Source organism: Protobothrops mucrosquamatus, unplaced genomic scaffold (assembly GCF_001527695.2).
Source record: "Protobothrops mucrosquamatus isolate PMUCROS unplaced genomic scaffold, P.Mucros_1.0 scaffold_168, whole genome shotgun sequence".
Classification (NCBI taxonomy): Eukaryota; Metazoa; Chordata; class Lepidosauria; order Squamata; family Viperidae; genus Protobothrops; species Protobothrops mucrosquamatus.
The window spans coordinates 1,526,492-1,546,629 of NW_015386244.1; the positions used below are offsets into that span (position 1 = coordinate 1,526,492).

The 20,138-nt window shown below is 33.0% G+C and overlaps 1 protein-coding gene across 30 annotated transcripts in view; it reads right to left on the minus strand.

Moving 5' to 3' along the window:
• The window catches only part of RIMS2 (regulating synaptic membrane exocytosis 2), a 255,960-nt gene that overhangs the window by 102,616 nt on the left and 133,206 nt on the right, over positions 1-20,138 (minus strand). For 25 of the 30 annotated variants that reach the window (XM_029285266.1, XM_029285256.1, XM_029285271.1 and 22 more), the window contains 6 exons: positions 18,812-18,942; positions 16,733-16,904; positions 16,311-16,464; positions 10,593-10,661; positions 3,860-4,016; positions 135-137 (listed from right to left, as the gene is read on the minus strand). In XM_029285266.1, the coding sequence (XP_029141099.1) occupies positions 135-137; positions 3,860-4,016; positions 10,593-10,661; positions 16,311-16,464; positions 16,733-16,904; positions 18,812-18,942 (686 nt within the window). Of the gene's footprint in view, positions 1-134; positions 138-3,859; positions 4,017-10,592; positions 10,662-13,228; positions 13,256-16,310; positions 16,465-16,732; positions 16,905-18,811; positions 18,943-20,138 lie in introns of all 30 variants that reach the window. The other 5 variants (XM_029285245.1, XM_029285243.1, XM_029285246.1 and 2 more) reach the window with 2 other exon arrangements.

The window sequence follows — 20,138 nt, forward strand, 5'->3', positions numbered from 1 at the left end:
TGAAGAAACAAAACCATCAATGTTATAGAGGGGGAAATGAGAAAATCCCTTTGCTAATCTCTAAAATGTTCTTTATTAATCAAATGTCGTCTGTTGCATTCTTCACCCTAACAGTTTTTTCTGGTCATTAATACCTGCTCATTATTTAAATTCTGGCATGTGATACAGCCTTTTGGAAAATGCTTTAGCATCGTATAATCTTTGCAATCAGATAATTGTAAAATGGAAATTCCATAGCCTCTTAATTGATGAGAGAAATTTGAAAAAAATAAGCCAGATTCTAATGCCTCCCAAAAGATTAAAAAGTTGTTTCCTGAATATTTAGATTTGCTTTTGCCATGGCCTACAATCGTTGTGCTGTTATATACAACTCTATTGCCCAACAACTGACCAATCTTATTTGGAAATAAAATGAAATTCCAAATAATCTACCCACTACAAAGTAAGCATGTAATTTAAAATTATTCATGCAAAATAACCAGTACTTATTGAAACAAATTCTAGTTAAATAGGTATCTTGATGAACTTTCTTGGTAATTCACATTAATTCTAATTTAGTTCTTAAATTTAGTTCTTAAATTAGAGAATTCACTCTATAATCAGAGAAGTGTAAAAGGGAATGTACATTAATTCTCTAATTAATAAAGGTACCAGACGTACAAATGCACCAACTTTTAAATGGTGATATATTGAATATTATAAAATATCATTTAAGTATTTTCCTTCATATTTTTTTAAAAAACAATATTTAACTCTTGGCATGATGATCCTTCCTTTAGAAAATTTGGTGATTGATATTTAAAAGGAACTTTTACATTTTTAAAAGAAGTATGTACTTTTCATAAACAATTGAAACTTCCACACACTATAGGAAGGGATATTTTTTCATGGATATTATAGGAGGCCTACATTAACTCAATGGCAGTAAAAATCAAGAGGATGGTAAGACCTTTTCTGACTAATACAATTTATATTTTTAATTTTTTGTCAGTTGGAAAAAAACCTTAAATGTTAAATTTTTATCAGTTGATAATATTGCTACTGAATTCCTGTTTTTCCAGGGATGCTTATCTTTGTTACTGTATTTTCTTGAATGGCAACAGGTTCTTGAGGGATGGGAGAGAGAGAGATCAACCAAAACAATGTAGATCAGTTACAATCATTCACAACTTTTGGATTTCTCTACTGCTTTTTGTTACCACATAGGGAGAAGTCTAAAAAAAATAGTCATAATTTTATGACTAAGGTAATGGAGACTTAAAATATGTGTTAATTGTCCCTTAAAGGGCATTAGAGGAAAGATAGTAGTCTGTAACTAAATGTTAGGGCAGAGGAAGAAATCTTATAGGACAGGAAGTATCTCTTCTCTATGCTTTACTCCTCCCATATTTAATAAAATGGTTCAAGTTCAGGGATGTCAAACAGCCTTGGCCAGACCTTTTTGAACAGAGTGGTGTCTTTGACAACACAAACATACACACAAATATAAACATATATAACCTGCCTTTTCTCATTACAAACATCTAAACAACTGAACCTCAGCAAGATGGCTGCATCATCATTTCTTCTTGGGCAATTCCTAATGTGTAAGGCTGACTAATGTTTACTATTATTTTCCCCAATTAGAGGTTAAAGTGGACTATAATTCTGATATTCTCCACTTAGTCTTCCTATCCCCATGCACTTGTTTTCTTCAGTAGTTTGATATTTCTTGCTTATGTTCCATATAGTATCCAGGGCACAACTGTTGAAAAAAATTACATCAGAAGTGATATCTATAATGGCTTCACTGAATATTTTTTTGTAAATTAATTGCACAACTATAGAGTTAAAAGAGTTAGAAGAGCCTGTTTACCATTGTTTGGAAGATATGAACATAACCGATTTTTAGATTGTAGGGCTTTCATCTACTTGCCAAAAACTGAAAGAGACAGGGCTTCCTCTCTCATGACACATATGTATAGACACAAATTTCTAATTAGGTAGCACTTTTGTGTGGATTTTAACCCTAAGCTGTTATCGAACAACCTTGAATAAAATAATGAATATAAATAATATATGAATAAGTAGTTTAATCATTTTCTTGAGATATTTTCTGATGTTAACATGGCTTTTGTATGCTTTTACTAAAATTTACTCATTTCACATTGTCCACATAAATTTACAAGTCTCAGTAAAATAGTGCACCACTGACTAATTATTAATGTGAGCCTGACTATTTTGTTACCAAGAGAACAAGATTATCTATAATATGTATAGATCAAAATATGCGAGAACCTCACAAAATATTTTCTGGCTTACATATTTATTTATTTATTGGAAATCCTTTACTATAATCAATATCTGTGATTTTAAACAGGTAGAACCCATCTCATAGAACAAGAGTACTATGTAGAGATTGCCACTGTAGCATAGAATCACAGATATTTCAACATGAAATGTTCATACTAAAAATAAATAAATAAGTTAAAATCTCCCAAGAAAAAATGGTGAGCAGAAGAAAAATGATTGTTTAAAATAATGGTAATTACTATCAGTACCACAGTTCTAACAAGATCATTGTATACTTTGCTCACCTCAGTGTTCCTTGCCTGTGTGCAGAACATTTTCTTTCGTATTTACAGCTTTCCATATTAAACAAAATTTTAAAAAGTAGAATATCATACTACACTCAACTGGGAGATTACCAGCTACTGGAAATATAATTCATCTGAACGGTGATAGATTATACTAATATAAAAAAATATTTTAGTCATTCTGTTATAACATAATCTTTGTGTATGTAAATATTCATTATCTAATTTATTTATCATTATATAAATTCATCAATGAATAATTAACAAATGTTATATATTACTATTTTACATCATTTATTTTGTGGATATTTTTAGTGTTTTAATATTTTTTGCTTTATAATTTTACAATTGTTTTATAATTTTAAAATTGTAAGCGGCCCAGAATCATATAATAATAATAATAATAATAATAATAATAATAATAATAATAACAATAATAACAACAACAATAACAATAACAATAACAATAACAATAATAATAATAAAGTTGGAAGGGACCTTGGAGGTCATCAAGTCCAACCCACTGCTCAGGCAGGTAACCCTATACCATTTCAGACAAATGGCTGTCCAGTTTCTTCTTAAAAACTTCCAGTGTTGGAGCATTCACTGCTTCTGGAGGCAGGTTGTTCCACTGATTAATTGTTCTAACTGTCAGGAAGTTTCTCCTTAGTTCTAGGTTGCTTCTTTCTTTGGTTAGTTTCCATCCATTGCTTCTTGTCCTGCCTTCAGGCGCTTTGGAAAATAGCTTGACTCCCTCTTCTTTGTGGCAGTCCCTGAGATATTGGAACACTGTTATCATGTCCCCCCTCGTCCTTCTCTTTGTTAAACTAGACATACCCAATTCCAGCAATCGTTCCTTATATGTTTTAGCCTCCAGTCCCCTAATCATCTTTGTTGCTCTTCTCTGTACTCTTTCTAGAATCTCAACATCTTTTTTACATCGTGGTGACCAAAACTGGATGCAGTATTCCAAGTGTGGCCTTACCAAGGCATTGTAAAGTGGTATTAATACTTCACGTGATCTTGATTCTATCCCTCTGTTAATGCAGCCTAGCTTGAACTGGGTGACTATAGTGACTGAAATGACCAAAAAAATAAACTAAACACTGACATATATAATAAAATAGATCATCATAAACAAAAGTATTAGTTTTAAGTAAAGAAATAGTTTGATATTTTCCCTCTTTCATTTTTTTTATTGTTATAAAGTCATGTTTTATCACGGTGAATTTTATATTGAAGAAAACACCAGGCTTCCCTTACAAGTTTCAACTACAATTTACCTTTGTAATGGAGGAACACTGGGAGACCATGATCTAGTTCTTCCTATACTGTCACCACGTTGAGGAGAGCCTGATCGAGAGCAATGATTGGATGACATCACTTGTTCTGGCACTGATAATGTTGAACTTTGAAGATCTCTTCCATTATGTCTGTAATCTACAAAAAAAAAGTGGAGCTGAAAGACTTATTTTTTATATATTTTTTTAAGTAGTATAGACAGTAGAAAATTATTTATATCTTCTTCAAATTGCTCACATCAAATCGCAGAAATTCATAAAAATAGCCTTTGTCTAATAGGGCCAAAAAACCATCTAATGAAGCCATTCATTTTCCACAAAGGCCAGCTAATAATTTTGGAAACCCCAAAACTGAAATAGATTTCCTTACTGTTTTATTTCTTTCCCAAATAGATATAGAAAGAACACACAATATCTAATGCTTGATGACATCACAGATCCCAGACAGGTCTGTATGCAAAATTATTTTTCCCCCAAAAATAAATTATGTAACATTTATTAACACTTAATGGAATGCATACTTTTATTTCTTATTCCTTTGGGGGGGAACAATCTTTTTGAAGTTTTCTGAAATCTGAATCATATCTTCTTATTTTTCAGATATTCTTTTGCTTGGGCCCTCTTCCTACTAAGTTTATCAATCTCAACATTATTAATAGATCCTACAGCAAGTATTTTTGTGTAGTCTTGGTCCCAAACAACTTTAATCTCTTTCATAAAAACTGATTTCCTTAGTTCTTTAGATGTAATGTCACAGAAAATTTCCTGCCATCACAAAATTTTCATTGTAATTTCTAAAGATAATACAGCTTGGTGGGGGAGAAAAGACTGACTGCTGGTGTAAGCCTTCCTTAGGGATGTTTCAAAAAAAGATAATGCCCTACTTATTCTTATTAATATAATTTCTCCATAGGTACACAGCTGTAAGCAACAAAATTAAACAAAAATTCTTCAATTATATGAGGGAGAAACCCTTTACTGAACAAGTTAAAAACATAAAGATTAATAAAATGAATAGTATATAAAATGGAATGATATTTTAAATAAAGCTGTCTCTCATCTAGAAAGTGCTAATTCAGAATAAGCTACTTATATATAATGTGTTCATTATGCCTTTTCATTGCTTCCCAAGGGAAGTACTTTAACGGAGTCTACCGTATCTTAATTAAAAACCTGGAAACTGGGGGTGTTTGTCAACAAGCCTATATAATCTGCCGATTTTATTACAAGTAAGATTATAAAAACACAAGGGAGGACATCAAAAAATCATGACATAATGTATAAAAAAAGCTGAAACTGGAAAAACATAACTTTATACATCTAAAACAAAAGAAGCACCAAGATTATTTGCAGGGTAGTCACAATATATATTATATTTAGAAGATGGCCCAGATTCTTGGATTTTGAGCTATACCATTGACCAAAGATTTGGTACACTCCTTTTATCTGGCATGTGCCAGATAGGCACAGCTTCGAGAGCAACGAATATGGAGTAGCAAGGGCAAAAGATGATGCCTGCCTATCAGTCAGCCAAATCAATGCTGACAATCAGTGGAATGACAGATGGATTGGGGGTAACTTGCAACAGAAAAATGCCGAAAGACACTCTCCTCTAGTCCTTGTTGCTTCTCCTAAGTCTCTTTTCCTACCATGAGATTCAAACCTGGAAAATCAATTTTGAGGGAAATTTTGGAATTTAGCATTTAATCTTGAAAAAATGAGGCATGGAGGGAGGGAGGGAGGAAACAGAAAGAAGACTGCATTTGCATTTAGTGTACAGTCTTATAGCTAAGAGAAGTATCATTTGCACTTCAAAAGTCCCAAATGAGAAATAATTGATTACAATATTGTTAAAAAGATATGGGTAAAGGAAAAATAATTTGTCATAGCTTGTTATGGTGCAGGTTAATGACATATGTTTGACATTTCAATTACAAATGAAATGCATCAATGAATGTATGCAGATTTTATTACTTTTAAAATGTCTCATCCAATAGCACTGCTATTATATTTGGTTCTATTACTTTTTCCCCCTAAATTTCAATCATTCAATTTCCAAATTCAAACTGCAGCAAGAGGAAGAAATAATTAAGGTATTATAACCACACAGTCCCCGTGAAAAACATGCATTGTCATCATATGGCACTAAGCAAAGGAGAACTGTCTGATCTACGGAATGTGACATGGATTCTCGAGCTTAGGAACCAGAACTGCTATGCCATTTATAACCTAGAGAGAAACTGCAAATATTGTGCGTGCCTAAATCAGTATTTCTCAACCTCAGCAACTTTAAGATGTGTAGACTTCATCTCCCAGAATTCCCCAGCCAACATGAAGCAGAACATCTTAAGGCCTTTGATGTTGAGAAACATTGGCCTAAATTATTGTGGCATGGAAGTACCCTTATGAATTTTAAGCAGATCACAAAGCATGCAGCTTATTTATTTTATTTTTATACTGACTTTATTGTTTTATAAATAACTCAGGGCAGCGAACATACTTAATACTGCTTCCTGCTTTTATTCCCCCCCACAATAACTCTGTGAGGTGAGCTGAGCTGAGCTGAGAATGACTAACCCTCCTAGCTAGCTTTTATGCCCAAGGCAGGACTTTGATATAGTTGTACCTAACACTGTACAACTGTACAATGGTACAATTCATTGTATCATTGTTTTCAATAATTTGCCCATGAGGCAAGATTTCTATAAGTGGAAATTTCATTTATGAAAAGAAAGATCTATTTTAGCATTGAAAAGATAACTGTTTCGCTTAAAAACACTAATCATTATAGTGCTGTCCTGTCCACAATTTATGGGAGTAAATGTAGTTTACACCAGGAAATATTTAACATCTGGAATATATATTTTTCTCACTAAGAAATAATAGTAGCCTGACAATGTTCTTGAAAACATAATGAGATAGTTTCACATAAAAACAGAACACAAATTAGGTGGTTATTTACAGCAAATAAATTACAAAGTTAATACCTACCAATTAATACTGAGAAAACTCTTTATCCTAAATGGTTTTTAAATATTTTAATTAAAGAAAATCTCTAAGTGCATTTCTGTCTGATCAGTTCCTCCCATTTTTTACTTTTGAAAATGCAAATTAAAAAATAAGAGCAAAAAAAATTGGACAGCCATTTCTCACTACTGTATAATGCCACTTATCCAACAGCTGACCGTACTTACTAGTGATAAGGTAGGTAGTAGGGAAATATTAGTTAGCAAGAAATGAATTGGTCTTGGAGCAATGAAGTGTCTGGGTTCAAATATTTAACATTGACTTCTTCAATATAAATCTGTTCAATACTACCCAATCCAGTATTTTTTCCCTGATCCTCCTTTCTTCTCCATATTTTTTCCATTTTCCCTTCATTACACAGTTAAATTTTTGGTACTGTTAATGTATACAAAGTTAAATATAAGCATCTTCATCATATTTTACTAATATACAAATAACAATAATATCAATTCACAAATCAATAATGTCAATTCATTAATCAATACCCTGTTTTTCATGCTCTTGTTAAGGTTTGATTTCCCATCACTATTTGAAATATCTTTCAGTTATGATTTTCTCAATATTAATTACATTTATATAGCTAAAAGTTTTACTCATATAAATCCTCCTCTTATCTTCACATTTCCCATATCAAAAAAAAGAAAAAAAATGCTGTCTTAGTTCTAAATCATATCTTTCATTATAAAAGTCTAATTATATCTAAGGGCCATCCATTCTTTTAATCTTATTCAAACAAGTATTTAAACATATAATGCCCCCTCTAAAAGGTCAGATCTTCTGTTTTTAAATCTGGCTTTTGCTTTCTTTCTTTGCCAAATATCTTTCCAAGCCAGGGCAATTAGATCGTCTAGGAATTTTCTTTCTATTTTTGTAAAAATTGCTTGGCATGAGAAAGACAATTTAGGTAGGGTATTTTTTGGAGGGGGAATTCCTCACATTTATATTCCTTAAGCAACTCCCAATTCCTTTCTCCCTCCACTTCTCTTTTCATTCCCTGTCTCTCAAGTTGTGACATTTCCCCTAACAGCTTTATATTCCATTTTTTAAAATCTTCTTCCTTGCCATCAGATATATTTTGCAGACCTAAGGGGTAAAGGTTCTTTTGCATTTTCATTATTATAGCTAAGTCTTGCAGTATTTTGTTTGTATATAGTTGTTTATATTTCCCTTGTTTTATCTCTTCCATCTCTAAATCCATTTCCTCTATTTCTTCTTCTGATTTCTGGTTTATTTGTTCATACTTTATAGTCGTTATCTGTGAACTTTCTAGTTGTAGATTTAATTTGAAGATTTGTTCATTTATATTGTCTAAATTGTTTTTAGTCTCATTATGATTTCTTTTTATGTCCTTTTTGCATTCAACAATTGTTTGGTGAATTAGTTGTAGCACAGAATATATTTCTTTCTGAAAGGTGTTTGTTTTTTCTTGAGGCATCATTCCTGGAGATCTTCTAGTATCAAAAAAAGTTTCTAATGTATGAATTAAGAGAATTACTTATACTGATTAATACTAACAAACAAGTGCAAATAAATGACAAATAAATGACAAAGAGGTAGATCAATTCATTAGCAGTAGACCTACTTTCTAGACTTAAATTATACTTCTCTTGAATCATTTCCAACCAAGTTTATGGAAATGCTTTTCCCCCTTTTCCTCCAGCCCATGAATAAGCAAGATTTTTTGCTATGAATGACTTTTTTTCCCAATAACCAGTACCAGATGTTCAAGTTTTCTTAACATACATTCGTGCATGTATGACCTCTTTAGCATAAGCAAACCTGATGGTTGATAATTTTAAATTGTTGTTTCAACACTTTATTGCTCAATTGTTTCAATGGAAAAAACAAATAATGATTTTCGATCTCATTCAAACCTGCATTTTCTGAGATTTAAACAAATGTAAAATTTCTGGCATAAAAATGTCCCTTTTGTGTTTTGTTTTATAATTATGGATTATATCCAATATCAAATGAGTGCTACTGCATTCTATCATTCACTGTAATGTTCTCACTGACTGCCTTGCATATCTGTTTGATAAGATCAAGCTTTCCACAACTCTGGCAATTGAACCTTAATTGCTTGCCCTGACAGATTTCAGAAGATGTTAACAAATTAGTTTGGAGGGGAGTTGCCAGTGCCACCAGCTGTCTTTTCACTGTATGCTGAATTGATTCTCTTTTGTGTTTTGTCTTTTGTGCTATTGCTATTTGCTTACAATGCTTTCGTTTATGGCCTACCATGCAAGGCCTTCAAAAACCATTTTATAGCCAGACAGGTAGAATATTGAAAGAATGTACCCATGAGCTGTTTCTATATTGTATCCTGGCTTGAAATGTGGCTGAAATAGGTCCAGATAATCCATTTCCTGCAGGATCTCTGGAGCTATTTCTCAATATCTTTTCAATTACCTACCCCCAAAAGGGAAGATTAGACCTTGGAAGGAAATATTCCAGAATCATTGAATCCAACAACTGATTTTTTTTAGGAAGGAATGCGCTATTATCTCCTTTAAAGGTTAAAGAAACATACTCTCTCTGTCAAAAACACGGACACCATCATATGGACCCAATACCAGATCACCTCCCAGGAAGCCTTAACAATCCAAAAGGAAACTGGATCTAATAAACAAATGGCCATGTTCATAATCTGAAGGACTCTGCCCATGTCAATAGGTGTTACAAACTCAAACTCAAGCCAGATCACTCCACAAGGCCATGGTCCAAAATCTCAACTGGACCAAATCAGTTGAAATCCAACTGAGTACATCTGAGCAGCTTTGTTTGAAAGATAAACTGAGTATTCTTACATCAGCCCTATAGATATCCTTGTAGCTGATTAATGTCTACCAATTAATACTGAGAAAACTCCTTATTCTAAACGATTTTTAAGTATTTTAAGATCTCTGAATATATTTCAGTCTGTTCTCCCATATTTGGAAATCAATGTAACATAGATTACAAATAAGAAGAAAAATAGGACAGCCATTTGTCACTATTATACTACTACTTATCTAGCAGCCAACTGTATTATAAAAATTAGTAAGGAAGCTAGTATATAAGGTAGTATTAATCAGCAGTCAGAACAGCCAGAACCCAAGGCCACTAAGGCTTTGATAACCAGGAATTAGGTTGATGGCTGAACAATGGGGTTGTTTTCAAGCAGTGGACCAATGACCCTAAATGCAACCATGCCTTCATACCTGCCAACCTTCCTCTGCCCATTGTTGTAGGAATGTTCTTGCCTTCCCTCTCAACTCTTTAGCCATTCCACTTCCATCCATTATTCCCATCTCCAAGGCCAGGGTATACATACTCAAACTTGCACTGATTCATCCCCTATACCCAAAAAACCCTAAGAACCTATCCCAATATCTAGGGGATTCAATTCCCCTATCAACTATACCTGCTTAAGCACTCAGTGACCTAAAGAGGGAACTTAACCCTGGCCCATTCCAAAAGATAGGGAAATTCACACCAGAGGCCAAATTACTTTCCAAAGTAGTTGCATCACTTATGTTTTGGAAAACAAATCCTTCCGGATAAATAAAATAGCAACCAAATTATTTTAAAACATGGCAGAAACAAGCATGGCAAATTTTCATTCAGACATAACTGTGGAAGAAAGAGGGGCTGAATTCATCATGAAAAATGTTTCAGAATTTTAAAAATATATCTATAAATGTTTTACCTGACACTACTCCTATTCCATCATCGCAATCATAGTCTGAGATTTCACTATCACTTATTCTTTTGGATCCTGCAAAAACAAACAAATAATTATAGGATTGATCATAGCTATTACAGTAAAGGATTGACATATTTATTAAACTTTACTAGTAACAGTATAGTAGAGATTATTAATTTTGCAGACATCCATTTTGTGAATATACAGAGAAAAATAATATTTAAAGTATTAATTTGGTTAGTATAACACATATTGAAATAAGTTAATAAAAACATCTTCTAAGTCAATTGCTGCACCTAAAAAGCCAGCCCCATAAGAAAAAATATATATTTGGCTCTGGCTTACCATTTTATCTGCTTGTACACAAGAGATGTCCTAATATTTGCAACGAACCAAATATAATTGACTTGTCAACAGTAAAAGAGCTTTACTGTTCAGAAACAGAAAACACAATCCTCATTGGGATTGCATATATGATATGAAAATACTTTTTAAAAACATATAGTTATACAAGATCATATATGCTCAATCATAACTGAGGAAATAGGAATAACCCTGATATATTTATTTTCCTCCTTTTATCTATGATGCAAATTTTCTTTGCTCTCTTTTATCGCAGTCTACTGATCTCTCCTTTGACACTTATGGTTAACTCTAATTGTATTTCTTCTTAACCTAGCATTTAAAGCTTTTTTTGTCCTTTGAACAAGTCCCTGCAGATTTCTTGGCAAGGTGTTTAAGAAGAGATTGGATAGCCCTTTGTCTAGAATGGTATAAGACAGACATGTCAAACTTATGACATCACGTGACATTATGCAACGTATTGGCACTGTTTTGCCATTGCCGGCAATGGGGTGGGTGCGGCTTCCTCATGACGCATTTGGCCTGTGGGCCGGCAGTTTGACACCCCTGGTATAGAGTTCCATTTAAGTGGGAGAGAGGGGGGTTGGACTAGAAGATCTCCGAGGTCCCTTCCAACTTTGTTATTCTGTATTCTGTCGTGAAAGAGTAGGGATCTTTATATATGAGCAACAGAGATTAAAGAGAAGGCAATATTTGACTCTTCAAATTGTCCTCAGTATTTTCTCAGAATTATGTGCTCATTCTTTTGGTTGTGAAAGAGCTCACTAAAAAATCAGAAGAGAAAGAACTTCAGTGGTAACCTTTATTATTAAAAACTAATAAGTGGGGGGAAAAATCTTATCATTGCCAATACTGAGCAAGAAAAGCTTCAACTGTGTGATCAATGGGTAAGGATTTAAACTGTGCAGGGACTGCCTTTCATTGCTGGAAGCAACTTCAGCATTTGCCTTCCTGTTCCCATGTTTTGTGCTTTCTTGTTTCTGACTCCTATTCTCAACCTCAGCAGGTTCCTGACCAAGTCTCTGGCTTGTCTCATGATTCTTCCAAAACATTGTGTGTTTTTTTAGATTACAGACTAAATGGTCCAATTTTACATCTTCTCCTCAGACACCAGTAAGTACCAAATACACATTCCTCATTTGCCTTTTCTAACATCACTCTTCTTTTGTATTCCACACATACTCCCGCATGCCCATACCCATACTCTCCTTGTGCTTCTACTTCATCTTCCCCCCACTGCTTCTGCAATCAAACCCAGTGTGTGCCCAGTCCCTGATGCATCCACAAGTCTTGCCAGAATTGCACTGTTCCAACCATCAGTATATGTACTCTACCTCACTTCCCATCAATACTTCTTCTACTGAACCTTTTCTCCACTATATGCTTGGCCTGAGTACCTTCTCAAGCCTCCTACATAATCATACACACTATGCTTGCATGAATGTTTGTCTTTCTGCTGAAGCCAGGACATGAAATTTAACCTGGATAAACAAGCAGTTGAAAGAAGAGAAAGTGGTCCCTCACAAAACCAGGTCCAAAGCCATTTAGGGCCTTAAAGGAAGGTTGATTTAATCTGATCCTTTAATACAAACAGCAAATTGGATGTATTTATTTGCTGAATTGATTTAGGAAATAGTATCCAATTCTATGTTTTAACTTGTTCTGCTGATTTCATTTAAACACAATATATCTCAGAGGTTCAAGTTAATCCATTTCTAATCAAATTTCTGATTCAAAACAAGCTTGCAACAGTTATCAAGAAAAAATGTTAATGTAGAGCTATGATTATTATAAATAAGATTAGTTATTTACTGAGTTAAAAAAACCTAGTTGGAAGAGAATTATTTATAAGTGTATATATAAACTTATAATATATGATTAATACCACTCAATAAGGGAGGCATAATCAATCCATAATTCCTATCAGTAAGGAATTATAAGCAAAAAGTTAGTATATTAGTATGATTTTTAAATTTAACACAAATTGTCATAAAGTACTATCGAGATATTAACATCAATATTAGTATATTATCTTTACATAGAAACACAATAAATGAAGAGTTAGAAAGCAGTTCTATTTTTTTAGACAACTATTTATAACACTAGCAATTACTGTACGATTAGAAATAATGCAAGAATAAAGGCTAATTTCTGAAAACAGAATAAAAATCAAAAGAGCATATAAGCAACTGAACTGGAACACAACAAATAGCAGAAGCACATCAATAACATTAGAAAAAAACTCACAAGCAATAAATGGCATGCTTTTAAATTACCTGGATTATATGAATATGAGCCTTTATCTGGAAAATGTTAAAACGAAGTGATATGAGGTTTTGACATGTAACAGAAATGTACTTAATTTGAAAGGTTGTGTATAATTAAGCGTAACCACTATTTTTATTTGACAGAGCAGACATGAATTATGAGTTTATAAGTAATGACCAGCACCTTAAATTGCAACTGGAAGCCAACTGGAAAATAGTGCAGCTAATGGTGACACATGGGTATAATAAGAAGCGTCCCTTACTGCTTGCAAACCACTGCATTTTCTACCAACTATAGCTTCCCAATGGACTTTGAGATCAGCCCCATGTAGAGCACACTGCAATAAATCATTTGCAGTGATGGTACCAAATTCTGAACTAATGAATTTCAAAGAGAGTCTGCCTTAACTCACTACACAAAACCCCTGGGAAATTCCTATTATTGTTTCCAAGGACCTGTATTTATCATGAACTAGTATTAAAGACTTTTTATTGCAATGTTACTTCTTTCTTGATTTTGCCACCTACATGAGACTTGAGAGGGTTCATTAAAAGTATTGTTCTATTTCTTAAAGATACATATAATGCCCAAATGAGGATTAGGCACCTTTAATTCTCATGATCGGCTTTTTGTATTCCAATTCCTTCTGCCATAGCTTTAAAATGAGGCAGCTCTAAAGCCATCATAACTTGCCTCTAAACCAGAGGGCAAGTCCCAATTCAAAGTGTTCATGCTTTTGTATGGATCTAAAGTATTTATGGAAAACATAGTTTTTACCTAATTGACATACCACAGTAAGCTATGATTCAGCCCCACTAAAAATCAATAATATTATAGAAAAATATTTTAAAATCTAGGACGGTAAGCTATGATGGAAATTTTGAATTATTCCCTAATTATTCACTACTGGAATAATTGGACTGGACTACTGTTCTAATAAAGGTGAATATTTGTAGCTCAGGGTTGACATGGGAGGTCTTCGGTGCTGTTTGAGCTTGCTTGTTTACTTGCAGACGTTTCATTACCCTAGTACTGATGATGTTACCGAGTTTGGATAATAAAACGTCTGCAAGAAAACAAGCAAGCTCAGAGACCACCAAGGACCCCTCATGGACTACTGTTCTGTTACATTACATATTACCACATACGGAATCTATTCAAATAAGCACATTAGCATAACATGCCCAAACCACTTATTGTATAAAAGAAAGCAAAAAATTAAAAGAAGCATGAGATCATGTTTGAAAACAAAAAGAGAAACATTTTTTTAATGTTATGCATCACACAATGCTAGATCCTTGAAATGGTGGAGAATTTTACATGTTGCATAATCAGTTTCTGGCCTACTGCTTTGCTGTTGTTGTAAATATTATAAAATGAAAATTGTGTATGTTAGAAGTGAATTTTATTATGAACTTTTCATATATATTTTTTTTGTAATTTTTATGCAAGGTTCCTTGAGACCTAAAATACTATAAGGATTCCTCCAGGGTAAAAGATAGAGGCAGTCTGGTTTAGAGAACAGGGCTCACGTTCCATTCTTCACATACTGAATTGCTCACCTGTATGAACTGCATTTCATAATTCATAATCTACTAAATTTAGATTTGTTTTTGTTTGTTAAATGTATAAGCTGCCTAATTCCACTGTGACTATGGGTGATAAGACTTGGATATAAAACAGAGGCACAAACAACTTTTAAGAGCCATGGTGGCACAGTATTAGAAGGCAGTATTGCAGGCTAATTCTGCTGATTGCTGACTGCCAGCAGTTTGAATATCACTGGCTCAAGGTTGACTCAATCTTCTATCCTTCCAAAGTCAGTAAAATGAGGACCCAAATTGTTGAGAAGGCTGTAAAGCAGGCATTTCAAACTTGTGACGTTATGTGACATCGCGCAACTTATCGGGCCAGTTTTGCCATTGCCGGCAATGGGGTGGGCATGGCTTCCACATGTCACGTCCGGCCCACAGGCCGGCAGTTTGACACCCCTGCTGTAAAGCATTGTGAAGTGGTATATAAGTCTAAATGTTATTGCTATTGCTATTTCTTTTTTTTTTCTGTCCACAAGGAAATGTCAAGGAATCCAACTGATCTTGGAATGATGTTCACGGATTTTAAATCTACTGCTTAACAAACATAATCATATTTTTATATACATGTTGACATGTAGTTACAAGGAATTTTTGTGAAGTTTAATGATTTTAAGGAAGACATATTAGACATATTTGTGAAGGGAAGGGAAGCATAATGTAAAAGAAGTTTTTAAATTTATATAAGATTTATATTCATGGATCTTATAGATATATTTTTTAAAAAATCATTTCAAATCATTTCAATTTTTTTAAAAAAAATCAGTGTATTACAATTTGATTTTTTTGTTCAAAATCTATGACTGAATCCTCCAAATATTTTTTTATTATAAATATTCATTTTTCCAATACAGGTACCTCAGTTAGCAGCCATTTGTTCAACAACTATTTGAAGGGATGATGATGCTGAACAAGGAGACTTATGGCCATTCTCAAAGTGGCTGCAGTCACAGTATCCTGAAGTCATGTATCACCATTTGTAACTTTCACTGTCAACTTCTGACAAGCAATGGGGAAGCCAGCAGGAAGTCACAACAGCAATTACATGACACCACACCTAATGATTGGGATTCACTGAATAATCACAACTGGAACTGCCAGAACTATCATTGATGGTTAGGTGATGTGTTTTACAATCACATCACTTAGCAATGGAGTTAGAAATTACTGTCATTAATCAAGGATTACCTGTATTTTTAAATTGTTGTAAAGGCCACAATTGCATTGTGACAGCTACATGGTAGAAAGTAATACTATATATAATATAAATGGGCAAGAGAACAAAAGAGAACTAGAGAAAACAAATACATTTCTTAAAATACAATGAATTCTCCACATTAGCTTTTCCTGACTCTCAAACATGTGGACAATATATATAAATTAGTTTATAAAAACAGAAGAGATACTATATTATTATTGTATAAATTTGCACTCCAGAACAAAGCATTTCAATTAGTCATTAGGAATGAACACAAACTAATAGTATTCTATAACCTACTTTGCAACCTTCGTGTGGGGCTATCCCCATGAAGCTGTCGGCGTGGCAAATATGGGGAAGGATGGGGAAGTGGCAATGAGGACATATCATGAGTCTGAAGTTTGTACCAATGAGGCTCATCATCCAGCAATGCTGTCTCTAATTCAATAAGAATCTAAAAAAGAGAATAAAATAAAAACTGTTCAAGTAAAACACATCATTTGCGCTTTAACTGTTGTATAAAATATGTACTAGGTGGTATTTGTATATTTACTTAAGTTAATGGAAAGTGAACAGCTTCAAAAATAGTTACAAAGTACTGTATATAAAAAAGATTGCAACAGGAAAAATGTGATGCATTATTGTTCTTTTACTGTATCTTTGTGCCTATGGGGATAACATCAAATATTTATTCCTTGTAAACAATAAATAGCATTGACTACCTCTCCTAAAAAATCACTTTCTTCCTCACGAATACGAGCTTGGTCCCAAAGAGTAATTTCCAACATTCGCTCTCGAAATTCTCTCCGATGAACTGGAGAATAAATGAATGTTTGATTCCACTTGGGCTCCAATGTTTTTTTTACTGTTTTTGTTCTTCTTTTATTTTTATCACTGTAATTAAGAAGTACATATTAAAAATGTTGATATTACAAAGAATAGTAAAAATAATATTTTTAATGAGAAGGATGAGTTTGATTCCTTTTGTAAAATTCCTGAAATTGGACTTCTGAGATGATTACTTATTCCACAATATTTGTAGAAAATCCTGATTATTACAAATAGGATATTGTAAACAAAATCAGTATGCTCAATGATTCTCATTTAATTATTTTTATATGTTCTGCACTTTGAGCCAAAATCAAAGAGATATATTTTTAGGAAAATTATTGTCAAGGAAGCATCATAAAGAATATTCATAAATTGCTCCCCTTGAATAGTAGTTAATGTACAAGCTATCAGTTTATGCACTGAAAAAGTTCACTCACTTCACACAAATATCTACAAATATTCTGAAAACTATGGATATGCTACTATGCACCACACTGGTTGAGATGTTTGAAGCACATGAATATTTCCAAAATAAGCTGAACTCAACTATCAAAACAATACTAACAATGGATTGGCAATAGGCCTCAGATGCTATTTGCTGCAGATTTTTTTTCCTTTTTCATTTCACTAAAAACTTTCACTCCACAAAAAATACTATATTTTAATCAAAATAGTTATAAAACATCAGCAATATTTTTGACATGACAGATTTTAGTAGATAAATTGAAACATTTTATAAAATAAGTGTGCAAGTATTGAAAGTGTTCATGTCAAAATAATGTCTGGCAAATAATCTAAAGAATATATTATTGTAAATGACAAAAATATTATGCCATTAACATTTTTAGTAATGTTCAAAGGTCTAAGCTTAACTATTATGCCTAATTCCCTAGTACCCTACCTTGAGACTCCCCTATTTCAAGAACCTAACCAAAAAGATAACAACATACAAAATGGAAACATTAAAATGATTGTAATTGCAACAATTAATGCAAATTGGGAAATGTCAATATAGAGAAACTGGTACATTTAACAAACATTTCAACATCATGCAAACTTTTTGTTAAATAAATACTATTTAAATTTAAGTAGTATTTAAATTTTATTTCAAAATATTTAATATAACACCTGTAATGTAATACAGAGTGAGAATTCTTAGAAAAAGAATTACGTTTTAATTTAAGTAGCACTTTATTGGCCTGAGGGTGAAAATAAATACAGAAGGACAAATTGGCAATGACCATTTGAAAGTACAGTAAGACTGAATTCTAAAAATTAATAAAAGGATTATGAAAAATAACTGTATTATTGTTCTTAAGAAATAAGAGATATGGGAAATAGAAATCCTTTTGCCTCTCTTTCTCTTTTTTTCCTTCTTTCCTTCTTTCCTTCCTTCCTTCCTCCCTCCCTCCCTCCCTCTACAGTCCCTTCTATAGTTTTTTTTCCACTATATTTGAGCTGTCCTGAACTTTGGACAAGAATACCATAGTCTCTTAGATTCTCCCTGCTTTGCAACAAGTTTGGAATCTTCCGTGTGTTGATCGCAGTGAATGAAAGCAGCAAGGTTTCCCATTAAGCACCCCTTCAGGTCAAAGACAGCGTTCCATGATATATTATTGATTTTGGAAATGGAACTTGTTCAACCAGTCGCTGTCCACACCGATAAACATTTATACTACAGGAATAATCCATAAAGACAATAATCTGAGGAAGCATATCAGTGCATCTCATTTATGTGTTTATTTATTCATTCATTCATTCATTCACTCCCTTCCTTTGACTTAAGGGTTAAATGAGGGATACGGCAATCCTTCATTATTGTTAACAGATCAGCCCTGATAAAATCCTTTTATATTTAACAGATTTGTATCATTATATATCATATAGTTATATTTTGTTAGCTATTATTCACAGAAATTCATTTGTAACAATTCCCACATTTAATCATATAAGCTTTCTGTTCATGGTACCTTCTGTCAGGAAGAAAGTAAATCTTAACATAGGGATTCCTTGGTCTCCCATCTTCTCTTGAAGGAAGATCTTTTGCTCCCAATATTGTGACTATCAATTGATGGCCAACTTTGTCATACCACAACTTTATCTGTAAAGAGAAATTATGAATTAGGCAAAATAAAAAAAAAAAATATTAGGTAAAATAAGTAAATGTAAGATAAATGAAATGCTTAATCTACACTGTATTTTATTATTGCAATGAATATTCTAATTTGGCTGTCTGATAGTATAAACCTATGTATGCCACTGAATTTTATAGATATGTTTGAGTCAAGGTTTCATTTAAAGCACAAAGTGCTTAAATGCTATATTAAATGTTTTGTACATTGAAATACAGTTGTGAACTCTATGGACTTTATACAATACAATCATCTATCTGTAAAATGGTTTTACAGATATTTTCTTCAAATATATAGTTACCATTTTACCACTCCATTCTGCACACTGAAAATATTATTTAATCCCTTACATAGCTCTAGATTTCTTTTCCTCTAAAATCTTATCTTAAATTTTAGTTCCCAAATTTGGAATAGCTTAAAATTCATGTAAAGTGGTAAACAATTAATTAGCTATTCTAGCCTAAGCATTATACATACCCAACAAATTTCTGCTAAGATAGAAAAATAGAAAAATGTTTAAAGTCAAATGACCATATAGATATGTCCTGATCTACAATTATTAAAACCAAATGCAGGATGAAAAAAAAGTTTATCACTCTTCCGCTAAGATAATTGATGGTTTTGAATGAAGTAGAAGTTTTCTTCATGGACTGTTGATTCTTTCCTACATTATATGGAAAAGTGTAACTATGTCTGGCCATGCCACTTTTAATTGGATTACAAATAGTCTTCGAGTTATGACTGTGATGAAATCTGCCTATCATGGTTGTAACTCATGGTGGTTGTAAAACAGATTTGTCATGTGACTGATCCAACTTCAGGACCTTTTTTGCAGCAGTTGTTAAGCAAATTGCCATGGTTGTCAAGACAACCAAGAATTCACTATAGGTGCCATCTGCCAAAAAACTGGAAGTAAATCCTGGTTTTCAGCAAAACTGTCATAACATTCAGTCACATGACCATAGGATGCTTCAAATGGCCAAAAATGCAGCTCAGTTGCAGTCACATGAACAGGGGGGAAGGGGGCAACTGCCAGAACTTCAAATTCAGGTTGTTAGTACCCAACTAGGTAGGTCTGTCGGAACTTCGACTAGTCACTAAGTGACCAATTGTAAGTCAGGGACTACCTGTAACTTGTTATTTTCATTAATATCAGATGATGTTT